The sequence below is a fragment of the Lontra canadensis genome, unplaced genomic scaffold (assembly GCF_010015895.1).
Source record: "Lontra canadensis isolate GAN:19392208 unplaced genomic scaffold, GSC_riverotter_1.0 scaffold80, whole genome shotgun sequence".
NCBI lineage: Eukaryota > Metazoa > Chordata > Mammalia > Carnivora > Mustelidae > Lontra > Lontra canadensis.
In genome coordinates, this window is record NW_022631074.1 from 6,088,014 (window position 1) to 6,109,135 (window position 21,122).

Consider the following 21,122-nt stretch of genomic DNA (forward strand, 5'->3'; position numbering starts at 1 on the left):
GTAATAACTGCCCCAATGTATTATTTCTGTAGTTGTGCAGCCAGAGTCCGCCAGAGTCCCAGAGGGTCCCCAACCCTGCTTCATAAAACAAAACAAAACACGCACAAGACCTGAGATCTGTGGATCTCAGTTGTGGTTAGGGACAGACGAGGAACAGCACCCTCGACGACTGGCAACACATTTTCTGCGGGTATGCAGAGAGGCCTTGCCCAAGATCTGTCTAGGATTTTTCAACTCCTTTCTGGACGCTCCGGTTGCCTAGTTACGAGAACCCCTTCCCCGCCCCGCCTCCACAGGGGAAGGGAGCCCGGCTCCTTCAGCCACTCAGCTGCCCCCACCACGGGCGGTCGCACGATGATTGGATAAGTATGTGGGCGGTGCTTGGGGCGGGCCTTCCGCGCCTGGGAGGAACGTCAGCACGTCGACGCGGGGGTTTTCTCTGGCCGGGCTCCGCTAACCCTGTTTGGATCTGTGTATCTGCGCCTTTGGCTGGGCTGTACCTGGCGAGGAGGCCGTTGTTCGCTCGCGGGTCCCTGGCACGGTTATCAGGGCTTGGTTTTGGGACTAGCCTCTTTAACCTCCCTCCCGACTTCTCCGCTTCACAGGTGTCTGGGAGCGACTGCGGCCCCCCGGGGCCTCTGCCCGGGGCAACCAGGGGCCCATTCTCGCTCGAGGCTCGGATGGGAGGCGGCGGGAGGTACGGCCTGGCATGTTCAGTCTGATGGCCAATTGCTGCAACTGGTTCAAGCGGTGGCGGGAGCCCGTCAGGTAAGCTGGAGCCGACTGGCTCCGTACGGTCCTAGGGGGGAGGGACAGCTGCACCCCGAGGGACTGGTTGGGACACTGCACCTCTCCTCTGGGAACAGTCTCAGGCCGAGGGGGATGTTTTTGCTCCCAGTTTGACTTGTCCCCCGAGGAAGAGATAGGAGGATGTAGCTTTTTTGTGTAGTTGCGATTAAGTTCTCATTAGTGATGCTTACTGTTATTATTTAAATGGGTTCGAATTTCTTAAGAAGTTGTGGATTTTATGCGTGGAATTGGAAACTGTCCGTTGTGTGTTTTTCCTGTGACGCTAATTTAATGGGATTTTTTTTTTTTTTTAAATAGAGAAGCATGGGATATAGCTTTCATGACATCCACACCTTCCTTTCAAACACACACACAGGCACACGTACACACTCATTCACTCACTGTTTTTGAGGACTTGGGTTTGAAATCTGGCTCCACTGCTTAATAAATTATATGATTCAACCACTTTTGGCCCCACCTTCATCATATATTAAATGTGGGGTGATAGTATCTATGCCTCAGGAGTGTTGTATTAAATGAGACTAGCTAATGGAGTGTTTTCTTAACTGTAGTGTAGCTTCAGTTTTCATGTGGAATCTAGTTAAGCCTTTAATTAAGAGTCCGCTTCTTAACCTTTCATTTTGAAAGGCTAGATGTATTAAGATTTAGCACCTGCTACTTGATATTCACTCATTTGTTGACAAAATATCACGTGCCAGGCACTATGCTAGGCAAGAGGCAGTAAAAATGATGCTTTTTAGGCTTAACCTATTTTGTTACTCCTGATAAATAATGTTGACTTTTTAATAGTTTTACTTTGGAATTAAGCCAAGGGTAAATTATAACAAAGTTTTGTTTTTCTTGTGATTTGATAAAGGTGTTGTTGTGCCGAGGAATACCGCAGAGATGACATGTCTTTCTCAGTATCCAGCGTTGCATTATGTTGATAGTTTTATTACTCGTAGTGTTAACTTTGATCACTTGGTTATTGTTGTGTCTGCCAGATTTCTCAGTATAGTGTTTTTGAGTCAAACAGATTCATGTCTGAATCCTAGAATTTTGGCACTTTCCCCCTATGAAGTGTGGATGATCTTTGTCTTACAGCATTTTGAGAAAGAAAATTTATGCAAGTACTTGATGCTTTGCAAGTAGCACTCAGTAAGTCATACTTCTGATCTTAGGAGACAAGTGTGTATTGGTCAATTACCCACCCCAATTCATTTTATACTTACCAGTATAGATTCCTTTCCCTTCCTCCCTTCCTGTGTTTGTGGAAGAACGGTTCATTTTCAAGGCTAATTCTGGTGGCTGTGTTCTTTAGTCCATTTTTTTCCCATTTCTTGGTGAGCTTTAGTTGTTTAGCATTTTGCTAGAGATCACAGAGAAAACTTCTGGGTTACGAGAATAAACCTAACCTTTTATCTCAAAATTTATTATTCAGTTTTATCAAAAGTAGAAGTTCTCTTTCTCTTTTGTCTTCACAGCTTCACTTCTATTTTTTCTTTAGAATGTAAACAGGCTCAAGACTCTCTTACCTAAAAAATAACCCAAAATGAATGTTTCCTATTGCTGCTGTAGCAAATTACTATTAACATAGTGACCTAAAACAACACAAATGTATTATCCCACGGTTCTGAGCTCAGAAGTCTAAAATGGATTAGGAGAGTTGCATACCTTCTGGAGTCTCTAAGAGAGAATCTGTTTGCCTTTGCCTTTTCCAGCAAAAAAAAAGGGGGGGGTGTTGCCTATAGTCATTGGCTTGTGGCCCCCTTCTTCCATTTTCAAAGCCAATAATGTAACATCTCTCTTCTCTGATCTTTTATCAGGACTTTTAAGAGTCCCTTTTATAAGGATTCTTGTATTTACCTCTGGTCTACCAGGGTACTCCCAAGATAAGCTCCCTATCCAAGATCCTTAACTTAATCTTGTCTTGAAGATTCATTTTGCCATGTAAGGTAACAGGTTTCAGTGATTAGGTTGTAGATGTATTTGGGAAGCCGTTATTCTGTGTCTACCATAATAAGCAACCCTCTGTCCCTGCAGCACTACCTTTCCCTCTCAGCCTTCACCCTAGACTAAACAGTTGGCAATAGATTACTGTTACTTCACCTTCCTCTCCTCTCATGCATTCCTTAACTTCTGCATTTGAAGACTTCTGCCCAGACCCTTTAATTCAGTTTTCTCACTATAGCAGATATTGCCTGGTTATTAAATCCAGTGGATTCTTTTTAATCTCTTGGCCTCATTTGACACTTAAGATCTCTCTCTTCTTAAAATTGTCTGATTTATTTTTCCTGAATTTAAATTTTTTACCTTTCTGCCTGTTACCTTTTCTATCTCTTTTTGCCAGTTAGCCTTTCATCATCTCACTCTCAAGGCTTCCCCGGGGTTCTGTCTTCAATTCTCTTTTCTTCTGTATATTTTCCCTTTGTGGGCAGTTTCACCACATACAGTGACTTCAGTGGGCACTTAAACATTGACTCTCAAGTCCGTGTTTCCAGCACAAAGACTCATCTACCACTTGAAGATTTACATACCATATTTCACAAGAATTCTCAATCCCAGCACATTCAAAATTGAGTTTGTATCCTCTCTCATTTCCATGCCAAATTGCTTCAGCCTTCCTTTTACCCAAGTCAAGAAAAGAAGTAATCCTGGATACCTATTTGTGCTTTGATCTCTCAAATCATCAAGTCTTTTGGTATGTATGGGCTTAATACCACTTACAAGTCTTACACTCTTTTATCCTTTCCATATGCACTGCTCTGTTTTAGATAAAATTTCCGTTATTTCTGTTTCACATTTCTTTGACAGACTTCCCACTGTTCCCCTCTAATTAATTCTCTACACTGTTGTCAGTGATCTTTTTTCCTTTTTCCTCCTGTCCAAATTCCTCATGCCAGATTTGCCGTATTTAAGTTCTCTAGTCCCTCCATTCCTCACCAAATGCTCTTCTTTTTTTGGTTGGCTGTTCCTAATCATTCCTCACATGTCAGTTGGGAGCTTCTCTTTCAGGACCCTTTCTTTGAATTCCATCTAGATTCTTTACCTTTTCGTTGTAATTGCTTAGCATCTTGTATTTGTCTCTTCTTACGCATGTATTGTAATGAGATGTTTATTCATACAGTCCTGCAGAATAGCTTGTGGACAGGAGCTGTTGTTATTTAAAAATATTTAAAAGTAATGCATGTTTATTGTTATTTAAAGGTGATGAATGTTTATGTAGAACATTGAAAACACAGTTAAGCAAAAAAGTGGCATATATTAGTAACCCACTGTCTCACACCCAAAGATTTATATTTTGGTGTAGAATCTCTTATATAACTGCAAATTCTCTTTTTATTCGCTATTTTTATGCATTACTAAAAGATCTCCATTGTAAGTCAAGTTAACCATCTGATACTATACTAAATTATTAAAATATTATTGACTATATTCCCTATGCTGTATATAACATCCCCATGACTTATTTATTTTGTAACTGGAAGTTTGTACCTCTTAATCCTCTTCACTTATTTCATCTCTCCCCTCTATGGTAACCAACAGTTTGTTTCCTGTCTCTAAGTTTCTTTCTGTTTGGTTTGTGTTTGTTTTTTTCAATTCCATGAATAAATGAGAGCATATGGTATTTGTCTTTCCCTGACTTATTTCACTTAGCATAATACCTCTAGGCCCATCCATGTTGTTGTAAATGGCAGGATTTCATTCTTTTTTTTTTGTGGCCAAATAATATTCCATTGTGTATCTATACACCACATCTTTATTCATCTATTGATAGACATTTAGGTTGCTTCCATATCTTGGCTATTGTAAATAATGCTACAGTAAACATAGGGGTGCATGTATCTCTTCAAATTGCTATCTTTGTTTACTTCCTTTAGATACCCAGAAGTGAATTGCTGGATTGTATGGTAGTTCTATTTTTAATTTTTTGAGGAACCTCCACACTCCATATGTTTTCCATAGTGGAAATCCATCCACAGTGTACAGGATTTCCCTTTTCTCTTCATCCGCACCAACAATTGTTATTTTTTGTCTTTTTGATAATAGCTAATCTGACCAGTGTGAGGTGGTATCTTAGAGTTTTGATTTGCGTTTCCCTCATGATTAGTGACACTTAGCATCCTTTCATGTGCCTGTTGACCATCTCTGTTTTGCTTCGAAAAACTTTTGTTTGGGTCCTCTGCCCATTTTTTAAATCAGGTTATTTTTTTGAGTTGTGTCAAGTTATATATTATCCTAAGTTTTATACATTTGGGACATTAGTCCTTTATTGGATCTATGCTTTGCAAATATCTTCTCTCATTCAGTAGTTTGCCTTTTTGTTTTGTTGATGGTTTCTATCTGTGTAAATTTTTAAATAAAAGAGATAATAGAGAGCTAATTTGAAGCTTCTTTTTATTTTTACTTTAACATCTTTTTGCTTCATTACATGTTTTTCATGAACCATCTTTTTAAATAGAGTAGTGTGTTGTATAGATTCACCAAAGTATGTTTAATCATTCCAGTTATTAAATATTTAGAAAATTAAAAATTTTTCACTGTTGTGAACAATGTTTGGCTGGGCACCCTCCTATAAATATTTTGGAAGTGGAACTTAAGAGCAAATGATGATGAGATCAAATGAAAAAATTTAAGGTATTTGTTATATATTGCCAAATTGCTCTTCAGAAAGGCTTTCAAAAAACAAATCAACAATTATTACTCCTACCAGAAATGTATAAGAATGCCTTTTCCCCTCAAAAAAGTGAGAGTCACCACTTGTTTTTTTCAGGTTATAGGGGGAAATACTGTCCGCATTTAGTTTCTATTTTTTTGATTCCTAGTAAAATTATTTTTTCCGTGGATTTTCATATTTCTTCTTTGGGGAATTTCCCGATGATTTCTTTTGCTGTTTTCCTATTGGGGCAGGTGCATTTTCTTATTGAATTTTCTGAGATTTTAAATGTATATAGTAGTAACCATTTCTCTGTAGTATATATTACAGATATTTTTCTTCCATTTGTTATATTTGTAAATTTTTTATGGTGTTTGAAGCATAAACATTTAATGATTTTTTATTCAAAGACACCATTCTTTTAGTGTAATAATTAGATTATATTCCATTATATGTCTCCAAGATTATATTCACCTATACTTTTACCTAGTACTTTAATATTTTAATTTTAACATTTAAAGCTATTAAAATTTATTCTGTGTATAGGGAACAGCATTTGTCCTGGATGTAGAACCCAAGCCATGGTGCTTAGTATATTCAGTAGTACCTTGTAAGTAGGTCCTCACCCTTGCATATTATTATTATCTATATACTCTGAACTATTATGTATGCCAGGTAGCATCTAGTTGATGGTGTAGTACATATAAAATATGATAGAACATGCAAGAGTTGAAAGATGATTTCTAAGATTTTTAGCCAGAATAAAAGACAGGATTTTGTAAGGGGTATATTTTACTGGGATCTTGAAGAAATTTTGTGCTTCCTAAGCTTTCCAAGGGCATGAATTCAGAAATGGCCCACCTAAGAGAAGCAGAAAATTAATATCAAGTTAAATGAGAAAAAAAATTGGCGACAAGAATAATGTCGTACTACAATTAAAAATAAAAATATTTTCTGTTCTTTAAAAAGAAAAATATAGTAAGTATTCATGTGCCTACTACCCAGATTTTACAAGTATTAACCTTTAGTTATCACATTTCATTTTCTAAAGAAATAGATAACAGATCTTTGAAGTTCCTTGCACCCTATTCATCTCCTACCTTCCCTCCCTAGAGGTAACCACTAGCTGGGAGTAGTTTCTTGTCCATCTATGTTTTCTGATGTCATAATTCAGCTTATCAATACTTTACTTCAGATTTATTGTTATATTGCTGTTCACTGTTGTCAGCTGTAAAGAGACTGAGACGTTACTTAAGCACAGTGGATTAATGCTTTTTGTACCTCACTGTGGTGTCTGGTAAAAGCAAACTGATAGATAGGGCATGTCGTCTTTGCTCTGAATTTTTTCAATGGGGAAACATTTAGTACCTTAATAGCCATCATTTTGTTTTTAATAAATATAACTGTAAATCCTAGACTGTTTATAGAAATTGATGAGTTTTTAATTTGTTAATTAAGCTGTACACACAGATTAGAAAGGATTATCTGATTGCTGTATGCAGAACTGGAATGTTTTACATTTCTTTTTAAACCCCTAGGGCTTCTTATGTATTCTTAGTAAGAAGTTTAGAATTTTAGGATAAAAAGGGACCTAGAGACATTCTGATTCTATGCCTTAATATTTTGGAAATGAACAAATTGACACGAAGATTTTGACTTACGACTTAAGAACTAGCATATGACCTCAGGTTTGGTCCCCTTTCTATTTATTAATGGTCCATAAATTTAGATAGTGATTTTGATGTAATATTATCCTGGGCTCCACAATCTGAACTAAAATGTCAGAAAATAGTGCATTTGTACAATAAAATCACACCATACTTTTGGGGGGGGTAAACTTTTTATTATACCGATTTTTTTGTGGTAGGTTTTTTTTCTCTGTCATACACATTTATCATTAAATGGTGTTCCCAAGTCATTTTTCCTACATGTGTTTATGCTACTTTTTAAATTAAGAACTTGCTTTATATAGTTCTAAATATTTTCAGTAATACTCATTTGATGTGTTTAGTTTTTTTTAGTGTTTTGGTGAAATAGTTTTGGTTTTTTTTTTTAAGATTTAATTTTATTTATTTGAGACAGAGAGAGAACATGGGCCCAAGGAGAGGGACAGAGAGAATGGAAGAGTGAAAAGCAGACTCTCCTCTGAGTAGGGACCTCGATGTGGGGCTCAATCCCAGGACCCTGGGATCGCGACCTGAGACAAAGGCAGCACATAACTGACTGAACTGCCTAGGTGTCCCCAAAATAGTTTTTTTTTTTAAGATTTTATTTATTTTATTTTTTTTGCCGGATACTGAAACACGGCGAGAGAGGGAACACAAGTGGGGGGTGGGGAGTGGGAGAGGAAGAAGCAGGCTCCCTGCTGAGTGAGAAGACTGTTGTGGGACTCTATCCCAGGCCCCTGCGATCATGACCTGAGCTGAAGGCAGACGCTTAATGACTAAGCCACCCAGGCGCTCGAAAATAGTTTATTTTTGACTTGCAACGTATTTTTGAAGTTAGAAATAGTTTTTATGTAGTTATCTCATTTGAAGCCTTGTCTCCTTAGTTGACAAGTTAGGAAGTTTAGAATTGTAGATGTTCAAATGATTGCAATAATGTCACTCAATAAAAATTAATAATTCAAATTCTTTCTAAGTTCAAAACTCTGTTGCTTATATTTCTGATATATCAAATGGTATATCTATTATATAAAAAGAGACTCTGAGATCAAATGTATAAAACAAGCTTTTGACCCTCTTAATCCCTACTTTTAATTTTTTTTAAAGATTTTTATTTATTTATTTGACAGAGAAGAGATCACAAGCAGGCAGAGAGGCAGGCAGAGAGTGGGGGGAAGCAGGCTCCCTGCTGAGCAGAGAGCCCAATGTGGGGCTCAATCCCAGGACCCTGAGACCATGACCTGAGCCGAAGGCAGAGGCTTAACCCACTGAGCCACCCAGGTGCCCCTAATTTTTTTTTTTTTTTTTACTCAGAATTCTTTCACTTTTAAAAATCTTTCTCACTGTTAATTATTACCTTGAAACCTTGAGCATGTAAATGTTTTCAGAAAACTTAAGCCGGTTTGATGTAAGAAGATAATTTTTTAAAAGGATTTTATTTATTTATTTGTCAGAGAGAGAGAGAACACAAGCAGGGGGAGCAGCAGGCAGAGGGAGAAGCAGGCTCCCTGCTGAGTGAGAAGCTAGATGCAAGACTTGATCCAGGATCCTGGGATCATGACCTGAGCTGAAGGCAGACACTTAACCAACTGAGCCACCCAGGCATCCCAGAAGATAGATAATTTTAATTACATTCTCTAAGATTGAGTGATCACTTTTATGTGAAGATTTATATAAATTAAATCCATTGTAGTACTTTATCAACTGAAGATTATATATTTTAATTTTACTTAATATTTACTCAGCAAATGGGGGAGTTAGAAAATACATTATGTTATTTCATTCAGTAAAGATGCTTAATGTGTGCCCAGGACATTTGATGCTGGGGCTACAGAGTTGATTGACAAGTTCTAGTAGAGGACACTGTATGAGAAGTTGCATAAGAAAGTTAATATCTGTTTGCTGTGGTAGCTAAGAATCGTCAGGAAGGACAGAAAAGATGAGGGGAGTACCTTGATTAGTAGGTCTGCTGACGAGGGCAGAAGAGGAGGCTACAGAGTTTGGACTTAATTTTGTTTAAGGATTTTAAGCAGGATTTTAACTGCCATAGTTAGATTTTCATCAATATCATGGTTAGGTTTTATTAACAGGATGCTGTTCACGCTATTCATGTTAGTGGACCTGTATTACATAATCTACTTCCTATTAGTTCCACGAACTAAGTTATGATTGTGATAGACCTAAATCTGTAAGGGAAACGTCATGATACTCTGATGAAAATGAGCCACGCTACTTGGCTTCTGATGTATATCTGTGTACATATATATAAATGTCAGTAAATTATAAGCTAAACAAAATGTTTTAAGTTATCCTTTAAAATAGTAATAATTATTACTGTTTTTACAAACCATTGTATTTAAACTTCCCATGGAAACTGCTCTTGACTAACTTTTTATGAGCACGTAGGGATGGGTTACCTGTACCTACTCTACTTACAGGGATAATAGGAATATAAATGATAGGGTAAAGTAGCTTTGAACTATTAAGACATACTATATGAATTCAAAGCATTGGATATTGCAGGGTTTGGGAAAAGATGAGAGCATTTACTACTGAGTTACTTAATTTGGGGCAATTACCAAAAAAATTTAATTTTACAAAACTTTGCAGTATTTTATATTGTTTATCTCTAAGCCTTCTGGATACTAGTCCCAATGGTGCCATTTCTTTGGTCTCCTCATTTCTTTCTAACTACAGTTTTAAGGGTTTCTTCAAAGGTTCTCAGGGTTCCATGCCCCCCTTGCCCCTGGCTCTTCTTCTTCCTATGTTCTCCCTCGGATCTTTCATCTGTTCTCATAGTTTTAATTAATTAATTACTATGTCTCATAAACCCAGGACAGATCTCTCCTTCAGCTTCAGACTTCAGTGTGAGATGAGTGAGCACTGTCAACATGTGTAAAACTGAACCCATTCATTTTCTTCTGTAATCTGGTCCCTGCCTGTTCTGTGTTCTCATCTCATGGACTTCCTGTTTTGAATTTTATGCTGTAATAAGAATAGCTATTGGTTGAGCACTTATTTTTGTGGCACAGGCATTGAGCACTTTACTTGTGTTGTCATATTTCATTTAACCACATCCCTGTGGAATGGATGTTATTATTAACTCGTTTTACTGATAAAATTCTGAGATGTTAAAAAACATAGCCCAGGTCATATAGCTTGGAAGTGGCAATTATCGGACTTGAATACAGGTCTAATACCGAGCTCTTGGCAATCTATCAGATCGCACACAATCCCTGTTATTTGTTACTAGAGCAAACTTACTATACATCTTAAAATACTGCCAAGTGCTTTCCATCTCAGCCTTTCTAGTTTGATATATAATTAATGACTGAGGGATAACTGTGATAAGAGTGAAGTGATCACTTTCAACTGCTGGGAAAGTCACATGATTAACTATTTGTTGATACTAGTTCCTAAGGTAGCAGTATTGTAGTTCTGTTGTGTGGTGATTATGTGTACGTCTAACAAACGTGTCCTCCTTTTGTGTAAGGCTGCTCTACTGAGGTGTACTCTTAACCCCTAGCTTTAGCAACTCTGCACCCTGCCAGTTCTCCTCCACTCCTTGGTGTAGTATCTTCTCAGGCAGCGTTCTCAGTCTGGAATCTCTTCATCCTACCATGCATCTTCACCTTCCCCTTGCTTGGCAAACTTTGCTGCTTTAACAGCTTAGCTGAGGCATTGCCTTCTGTAAGGAGCTTCCTGACCTTCTGTATCTCTAGGCTGGATAAAGTCCTCTTGCTCTGTATTACTCTAATATCTTGTATATATAGATGAGCATATTTAACTGTCATAGTGTCACAATGTACTAATTTTAGTTCTTCTATTTATTATTATTGTCTCCTGCCACTATCATGTAAGTTTAGTAGGGAAGAATTTCTGTATCTGTTGTTTATTTTGTACTAATATTTGTTTATGTTTTAGTCATTCTCATTAGAAGATGAGTACTCTGAGATAGAAAACCAAGTCTCAGGTATTTTTGTGTCCATAATGCCTATTGTCTGACCAAATGAGTTGTTTTTATTGCTAGTATCAACTTTTCCAGACACTATACACCTAAGCACACTGTATATATATATATTTTTTTTTCAGTTGAAGGGTTATGTATTTATTTGATCAGTAATCGTAAGGTTAAAAAAAGACACAGAGTGTCTTCCATCCTTCTTTTGTCGTAGGCACAGCGAACTGTTCCCAATCAGTGGTAATTTACCATATTTTAAATAGCTATAATGACATGTATATTTTAACATGTGTTAGAGTGTATGTCTTCATTTTTTAAAGGGCATAGGATTTTGAGTGTTAAGTGAATGTTACCCTTTTAAATCCGTTCTGTTCTGAAAGTATAAATTTAATGTTTTGTTAATCAGACATTGCAGTAATTCATGCTGTGATTTTCATTTGTACTGTTAATGTTATGTTTATTCATTAAGACTTTAATTACCTCAAATATTTAATTAAAGTCATGTTTTCAAGTATATGGTGTATGGTCTAAAAAATTAACTACTTTCAAGATTGTCAAAGTAAAAAAGAAATCCAGAGAGACTTATTTTGTGCCATTCTCAGCATAATTACAATTTTCCAATGTGTTATTTTCATGTTTGAAGGACTTTTTTGTTTGAACCTGTTATTCTATTAAAAAAGGAAAGGTTTTTTTTTTTTTAATATTCTTAGTCATTTATTTTTGCTCACAGAAAAAAAAATTTTTTTTAATTTTTATTTTTTATAAACATATAATATATTTTTATCCCCAGGGGTACAGGTCTGTGAATCTCCAGGTTTACACACTTCACAGCACTCACCATAGCACATACCCTCCCCAATGTCCATAACCCCACCCCTCTCTCCCCACCCCCTCCCCCCAGCAACCCTCAGTTTGTTTTGTGAGATTAAGAGTCACTTATGGTTTGTCTCCCTCCCAGTCCCATCTTGTTTCACTTATTCTTCTCCTACCCGCTTAACCCCCCATGTTGCATCTCCACTTCCTCATATCAGGGAGATCATATGATAGTTGTCTTTCTCCGATTGACTTATTTCGCTAAACATGATATCCTCTAGTTCCATCCACGTCATCGCAAATGGAAAGATTTCATTTCTTTTGATGGCTGCATGGTATTCCATTGTGTATTTTTACCACATCTTCTTTATCCATTCATCTGTTGATGGACATCTAGGTTCTTTCCATAGTTGGCTATTGTAGACATTGCTGCTATAAACATTTGGGTTCACGTGCCCCTTCGGATCACTATGTTTGTATCTTTAGGGTAAATACCCAGTAGTGCAATTGCTGGGTCATAGGGTAGTTCTATTTTCAACATTTTGAGGAACTTCCATGCTGTTTTCCAGAGTGGTTGTACCAGCTTGCATTCCCACCAACAGTGTAGGAGGGTTCCCCTTTCTCCGCATCCTCGCCAGCATCTGTCATTTCCGGACTTGTTCATTTTAGCCATTCTGACTGGTGTGAGGTGATATCTCATTGTGGTTTTGATTTGTATTTCCCTGATGCCAAGTGATGTGGAGCACTTTTTCATGTGTCTGTTGGCCATTTGGATGTCTTCTTTGCAGAAATGTCTGTTCATGTCTTCTGCCCATTTCTTGATTGGATTATTTGTTCTTTGGGTGTTGAGTTTGCTAAGTTCTTTATAGATTTTGGACACTAGCCCTTTATTTGATTTGTCGTTTGCAAATATTTTCTCCCATTCTGTCAGTTGTCTTTTGGTTTTGTTAACTGTTTCCTTTGCTGTGCAAAAGCTTTTGAACTTGATGAAATCCCAATAGTTCATTTTTGCCCTTGCTTCCCTTGCCTTTGGCGATGTTCCTAGGAAGATGTTGCTGCAGCTGAGGTCGAAAAGGTTGCTGCCTGTGTTCTCCTCAAGGATTTTGATGGATTCCTTTCTCACATTGAGGTCCTTCATGCATTTTGAGTCTATTTTCGTGTGTGGTGTAAGGAAATGGTCCAATTTCATTTTTCTGCATGTGGCTTTCAAATTTTCCCAGCACCATTTGTTGAAGAGGCTCTCTTTTTTCCATTGGACTTTCTTTCCTGCTTTGTCGAAGATTAGTTGACCATAGAGTTGAGGGTCTATTTCTGTGCTCTCTATTCTGTTCCATTGATCTATGTGTCTGTTTTTGTGCCAGTACCATGCTGTCTTGATGATGACAGCTTTGTAATAGAGCTTGAAATCTGGAATTGTAATGCCACCAGCTTTGGCTTTCTTTTTCAATATTCCTTTGGCTATTCGAGGTCTTTTCTGGTTCCATATAAGTTTTAGGATTATTTGTTCCATTTCTTTGAAAAAAATGGATGATATTTTGATAGGAATTGCATTAAATGTGTAGATTGCTTTAGGTAGCATAGACATTTTCACAATATTTGTTCTTCCAATCCAGGAGCATGGAACATTTTTCCATTTCTTTGTGTCTTCCTCAATTTCTTTCATGAGTACTTTATAGTTTTCTGTGTATAGATTCTTAGCCTCTTTGGGTAGGTTTATTCCTAGGTATCTTATAGTTTTGGGTGCAGTTGTAAATGGGATGGACTCCTTAATTTCTCTTTCTTCTGTCTTGTTGTTGGTGTAGAGAAATGCAACTGATTTCTGTGCATTGATTTTATATCCTGACACTTTACTGAATTCCTGTACAAGTTCTAGCAGTTTTGGAGTGGAGTCTTTTGGGTTTTCCACATATAGTATCATTTCATCTTCGAAGAGTGACAGTTTGACTTCTTCTTTGCTGATTTGGATGCCTTTAATTTCCTTTTGTTCTTTGATTGCTGAGGCTAGACTTCTAGTACTATGTTGAATAGCAGTGGTGATAACGGACATCCCTGCCGTGTTCCTGACCTTAGCGGAAAAGCTTTCAGTTTTTCTCCATTGAGAATGATATTTGCGGTGGGTTTTTCATAGATGGCTTTGATAATATTGAGGTATGTGCCCTCTATCCCTACACTCTGAAGAGTTTTGATCAGGAAGGGATGCTGTACTTTGTCAAATGCTTTTTCAGCATCTATTCAGAGTATCATATGGTTCTTGTTCTTTCTTTTATTAATGTGTTGTATCACATTGATTGATTTGCGGATGTTGAACCTACCTTGCAGCCCTGGAATAAATCCCACTTGGTCATGGTGAATAATCCTTTTAATGTACTGTTGAATCCTATTGGCTAGTATTTTGATGAGAATTTTTGCATCTGTGTTCATCAAGGATATTGGTCTGTAGTTCTCTTTTTTGATCAGATCCTTGTCTGGTTTTGGGATTAAAGTGATGCTGACCTCATAAAATGAGTTTGGAAGTTTTCCTTCCATTTCTATTTTTTGGAATAATTTCTGGAGAATAGGAATTAGTTCTTCTTTAAACGTTTGGTAGAATTCCCCTGGGAAGCCATCTGGCCCTGGGCTTTTGTTTGTTTGGAGATTTTTGATGACTATCAATTTCCTTACTGGTTATGGGTCTGTTCAGGTTTTCTATTTCTTCCTGGTTCAGTTGTGGTAGTTTATATGTCTCCAGGAATGCATCCATTTCTTCCAGATTGTCAAATTTGTTGGCGTAGAGTTGCTCATAGTATGTTCTTATAATTGTTTGTACTTCTTTGGTGTTAGTTGTGATCTCTCCTCTTTCATTCATGATTTTATTTATTTGGGTCCTTTCTCTTTTCTTTTTGATAAGTCTGGCCAGGGGTTTATCAATCTTATTAATTCTTTCAAAGAACCAACTCCTAGTTTCGTTGATTTGCTCTATTGTTTTTTTTTTGTTGTTGTTTCTATTTCATTGATTTCTGCTCTGATCTTTACGATTTCTCTTCTCCTGCTGGGTGTAGGGTTTCTTTCTTGTTCTTTCTCCAGCTCCTTTAGGTATAGGGTTGGGTTGTGTACTTGAGACCTTTCTTGTTTCTTGAGAAAGGCTTGTACCGGTGTATATTTTCCTCTCAGGACTGCCTTTGCTGTGTGCCACAGATTTTGAACTGTTGTGTTTTCATTATCATTTGTTTCCATGAATTTTTTCAATTTTTCTTTAATTTCCAAAAAAGGAAAGTCTTTAAGGTAAAAAGCTAATACCCTTGGTAGCAAGCTTTAAGAGCAAATGTGTTCAAAATGTGTAATAGCAATTATTTAGAATATTTTTTTAGCTGGAATCTTGACAAGAATGGAGAGAAAACAGAAGATGCAAGCTGTGTAATAGAGAATGAGGGGCCATTTCCTTAAAAAAGTCTATTTGAGGTTTTTCACTTTGGCTCATAAGGCATAAAAAAAATCAGTTCCATGATATTCCTGGGAATTGCTGACCTAGTTGCAATTGGTCTTCGTTGACTTCTAGAGTAGGTATGGTTGCCTGCCATCTCTTCCTGTGGCTGCCTGTGCTTTCTCATGAAAACAGTAATCACACATACCTATCTAACACCTATTTTCTTGCTCTCAGGTGGGCTAGGAATTGTGGATGTTTTGTTTGCTGCTGTATACAAGGTGTTTAATAAATATTTATAGTATAAAGGAATCAAATAAGCATAATGTGGGCATTTTGTTCTCCAGTAGTAATTGTTTTGGTTCATGGTCATGTTTGAAGCATGGTAGATCTTTAAATACATTATAAATTTTCAAACGGCAATTGAATTAGTTTTAATATTAATCTAATTCATTGTATACCTAGTAATTTGAGTTACCTAAAATATTATATAAATGCTACATTATCCATTTCTTTTGGATAGACATTTACTATATTTTGCTTCGGAGATTATTTTGCACTTGAATCTTTTTTTTTTTTTTTTAAGATTTTAATTATTTGAGAGAGAGAGAGACCACAAGCAGGAGAGTAGCAGAGGGAGAGGGAGATGCAGGCTTCCTGCTGAGCAAGGACCCTGATTCAGGGCTCAATCCCAGGACCCCAGGATGATGACCTGAGCCAAAGGCAGATGCTTAACCAGCTGAGCCACCCAGGCACCACATAATTTGTACTTAAATCTTATTTGATATTTAGTAGTTGTGAATTCTTCAAACAAAATAATATTGTTATACTCCAGAATATTGCACTGCTTCCTTAAGAAGTAAATGCATATTTTTCACAGTTGATAATGCAGGTATAATTTCTACATGTGTAGAAGTATCCAGAACTCACATACTATCTCAGCTCCTTAAATTCATAATCTGTCATGGTTCTCTTTGGCATTCCCACTGACCCTCCACTGGCTGACTAGGGTTGGGGTATGGCGATGCTGCTAATTGTGGCTTACTTTATTTTTGCACTGATTCAAGCTTAGATATACTTCCATTTATTCCTCATGGTGGGTAGAGACAGTTAAAACTTTTAGAAGACTATGGCTCCTGGATGAAAAAAGATATTAGTATAGAGAGTAAATCAACTTCATTCACAAAAGCCAAAGTCCTCACCTATGAGGCCATCCATGATCTGGCATCTGATGTATTTCCGACTCCTGTTGTTCTTCCCTGCTCCATTCTCCATAGGTTTTACCACATTGGCGTGCATGCTGATAGTAGAACATTCCTGCATGCCCTCACATTTGTGCCTTTGTCCTAGATATTCTTTCTTGACCCAGATATTTGCACCACTAAGGCCTTGCTCCGATTTTACCTTCTCAGTGAGGCCTGCCCATCTCAACAGACATAAAACTGCAACCCAGCTCTCATCCCTACTGCTGCCTCCCTCTAGCCAGCTTTACTGTATATTCTTTTTTCATAGTATGTAACCATCTTCCAACATAGTTATAATGTAGTTAGTTCTTATATTTATTAATGTATTATTTATAATATAATAATATTAATAAATATTAGTTCCTGCCAGCTAACATGTATGTTTAGTAAGGGAAGAATTTTTGTATCTGTTTTTGTTTGTTTTCTTGTTGTAGTAGTTACTTTAATAAACAGGCATATCTTAAGTACCTAGAACACTGGTGTCTAGTGTACAGAAGATGATCAATAACTGTTTGTTTAATAAGTGACCAGTTTGGTTTTTACAAGACCAAGTTTGTTTTTCCTCAGTGTATGACCCATAACTGGACTGCCTTACACCTTCAGTTCTGTCCTTTGTTTTTTGTTATATGGATCCTTCAACTACATCTGGCATAAAACAAAAACAGGTCCAAGATCCAAGAGAGTCAGAGCTAGAGAGAAAAAAGAAGAACCCTTTTAACATCTAAGTTTTGTGTTTGTTTTTTTTTTAACCCTTTTTGGGATGATTGTTTGTGTAGAATGACCTGGCAGAAACCCAGAAGAATGTGGCCCCATGGCTTTAACATGACACCCATGTTATGCTGGCTTTCTCTCTCTATTCCCAAATCTGTGGTTTTAATGAATAGTCTTACCTCTTATATGTATGATGGCTCAGCCTGAAACAGAAATGAGCTCTAGTTGGGGACTATATTGCCAAGATAATAGGACTGTTTTAATAGGTTTGTTCCTTTATACCTATCCCCTGTTTAAGAAATTTCTAGGTGTTAAGTGATTTAGGTTCTGGTTCTGACTCTGTAAGCAACTCATTGTCTTACAACTCTGGTCTTATGTTTCTTCAACTGTAAAATTGAACTAGACATTTTTTTCCCCCTGATTATGTGAAGTTTAGCTATATCATCAAAAAGATTTTAGGTTTTATAATTGTAGGAACCCTCTTTCAAAATATGTTAGCACTTAAGTTAATAATCATGTTATTAAAGTATATTTAAGATTTATACTTGATGAGGTGCTAGATATCTAAAAACAGAGGTGAGCACACCAGTAGTGCCTAGAACCTAACAATAATTGCTTTCTTACGTATTTCACAAGAAAAAACAGAATCGTGATAATTCTTAGAATTCGGTTAACTAGAAAATTGAATCTTTAGCCATGATAAATAACTCGTGTTAGAATCCTTCTCTCTTCCTTCTTTCTCTTCTCCTATTCTTTCTCTACCTTTTGCCCAATCTCTTGTACAGTTTTCTTTTTCTGTTTTTTCTTTTTTGCTGATAGAACTAAAGGATGACACTTTAAAGGTATTTCTCAAGAATTTTGCTTTGGAATCCATTCTGTTCATTATTGAACTGCTTGGGGTCCAGCAGATTATGTTATACATGGTAGATGCTCCTTAAATGTTGCTTGAATGAATGAATTTACTTTTATTTTTCTCCAATATTGAATTAATTCAGAAAGTGATTTTTAAATTTTTATTATTTTAAGAAAGGTGACTCTTGTGATGGTGGGACTTGATAATGCTGGTAAAACGGCAACGGCAAAGGGAATCCAAGGAGGTAAGCAGAAAATATGTATTATTAAACTATTCTGAATTACTTATTTATGTAAATTGCTTTATTATATATTCATTTGGTATAGATTGTATACACTCCCTTACTTTAAATTCTTAGTATGCTTGTGGCTAGTATGGTGAATAGACTCTAGTTTAAGAGTACCAGCCTGTTAATATGTTTCAGATTTGAGTAAGTGCAGAGATGCAAAGGATCCTTGAGGTTTTTGATCAGATAAATGGGATCACATCTGTCTTTTCAGCACCAGAGGGAAAAAGCAAAAAAAGGACATGTCCTGCCTTGAAGGATACCCATCTTCCACTTAACATTCTCTTGGCCAGAATTTAGTCACAAGGCTAAGGATGAAAGAAAGGGAGGTAGAAATATAATTAGCTAGCATAATTCTCTTCGTATGTCTTGATTTTTTTTTAATATGATTGTGACTTTTATAGTTATGATAAAATTATGGCCTTTTCCTTATCAAATGGTTTTATGTCATTTATATTACATTTCATTCATTGTATTTAGTTAGTTAGTCTTAATTTAATACTGTATACTACAATATAGAAGCAACTGTGCTGGTGAGTTTGTTGTACACCCAGAAGATGTGGCCAAGCATCTTATGGGTATGAATTGGGAAAAAACTTAACATATATTTATTGCTGAAAAAGGATGTTTCAATATGGATACCAAATAGTCAGGGGGGGCTTTTATTTATGGGAGTTTATGAAAGAAAATTAACACTTTGCAAAACTTGCTGTTGGAGGAAAATGTTTTGTCACCGTATATTCTACTATGTAACATGAGATATAAATTATATATTTTAGTCTTTGGATTCTTGAAGTCCTTTTGTGTGTACCCTTCATGCTGTCTCCTAGGTTATATCCTCACAGAACATTCATTGTCATCATCTAAACTAGGGGTGGCAAACTTCTTTTGTAAAGAGCCAGATAGTAAATATTTTACACTTTGAGGGTCATGCATTCTTTTTCCCAGCTATACAACCATGACATAGTATGAAAGCAGTCATAGCCAATATATAAACAAATAAGCATGGCCATGTTCCAATGAAGCTTTGTTATGGACACTAAAATTTAATGTATTATGAAATACTGTCTTTTTTATTTTTTCGTAATTACTTAAAAATAGAAAACACAATCTTTGCTTGAGAGCCATATAAAAGTAGATAGTGAACCAGATTTGACCTTCAGACCGTGACTCCTCATCTAAGCATCTTTACTTCTTCCATTTCTTCAGTCTTACATTCAAGGGAGAAGAATCTAAGTATCAGACTGTCTACTTTGTTGTGTGTACTTAAACATCCTCTTTCCATTAGGATCATTCTCTTCTGATTTTCATTTCTGTGTTTCTATCAGTTTCTTTTTCTGAGTTTAGAAAATACTCGGGTTGTTATATCATGAACAGAAAGTCAAAGCTGTCTTCAACTTTGAGCTTGTTCTTCATCTTGTTTATTTATTCTTCAGCCTACTCTTGTGACTGATTTCTTACCTTTTTTTCTTTTTTTAAGCTTCCAATTTTATAGAACTAGATGAAGTTTTCCAATGGAGCTTTTTCATGCCTTTGTATTTGTTTATGCTATTCACACTTATCTTTTTTTTTTTTTTTAAGATTTTATTTATTTATCTGACAGAGTGAGAGAGCACCGGCAGAGGGGACAATGGGGAAAGAGAGGGAGAAGCAGACTCCCTGCGCTAGCAGGGAGCCAGATGTGGGGCTGGATCCCAGAACCATGGGATCATGACCTAAGCTGAAGGCAGATGCCTAACTATCTGAGCCACCCAGGCGCCCCTCCCACTTGTCTTATTAGAGAGAATATCTGCTTATCTTTAAAGCAGAGTATCCATATATTTCTAAAGGTGGATTTTTGTTATATAGTCTCGTTCTTCATGAAGTCTTTTCCACCTCCTGCTACTGTTAGCCATTACCACCACCATCAGTAGATATGACTACTTCCTGTGCTTTAGCCTGTACTTACTTATACCTACTTGTATCACTACTTAAATTACTCCTTCATTCGTGCATCTCTTACTCATTCTGGTGTCCCAGTTCAGCCTGCCTTATGTGTAATAGGTAACCTTCTTCCAACATTTTGCCATGGCTTCTACTCTTCAGCTTTTTTCTGGTTTGTCTCAGTTTCTTTTCTTTCTTCCTTTTTTTCCCCTCATTTCTTTTGAGACATATCTGCTTCTTTTCTAAGTACAATGTCTAAATCCATACCCTCAGTGTCTTTCATCTAGAATGCGATCGCTTCCTAATCAGAGAGTACTTTTCTTATGTTGACCTTTGCTTTTTCGATCAACTTCCCTTCTTTATAGCTATCGAAGTGATTGTATTAGTTGGATGTAGGTTCAGTTGTCCTAACAGAGACCTAAAATTACAATGGCTTAACAAAAAAGAATTTTATTTCTCATAATAGTGCACACAAAAGTAGTGTAGGCCTACCATAATAGCCCTATGGTGGTACAGACTCAAGTTCCTTCTCCTATTTTTTTTTTTTTTTTGCCATTTATAGTGTTCTCCCTTGCCTATCTAGTCCAAGGTGCCTCACTACTGTGCATTTTAGCAGGAAGGAAGCAGTAACGGGGAAGGGAGGCCATTTTCTTTTCTTTTAAGGGCATGAACTAGAAGCTGCTGTATCAGTTCAGTTCAGTGCCATTGACTAGAACTGGTGGGATTCTGGAGCTGGCTCCTACTTGCTCTATTGGCTTATATCAGCTATCTAGAGCCAGTTAGGTACATCTCTTCCCAATTATGTGTTCAGGTACCTCACA

At 36.8% G+C, this 21,122-nt stretch overlaps 1 protein-coding gene across 2 annotated transcripts in view; it reads left to right on the top strand.

Moving 5' to 3' along the window:
• The first annotated feature begins 470 nt into the window (after window positions 1–470).
• The window catches only part of ARL13B (ADP ribosylation factor like GTPase 13B), a 69,515-nt gene continuing 48,863 nt past the window's right edge, over window positions 471–21,122 (top strand). The window contains exons 1-2 of one of the 2 annotated variants that reach the window (XM_032882236.1): window positions 471–768; window positions 18,266–18,336. In XM_032882236.1, coding sequence (XP_032738127.1) covers window positions 710–768; window positions 18,266–18,336 — 130 coding nt within the window. In that variant the 5' untranslated portion in view covers window positions 471–709. The remainder of the gene's footprint in view (window positions 769–18,265; window positions 18,337–21,122) is intronic. The other variant, XM_032882235.1, reaches the window with a different exon arrangement.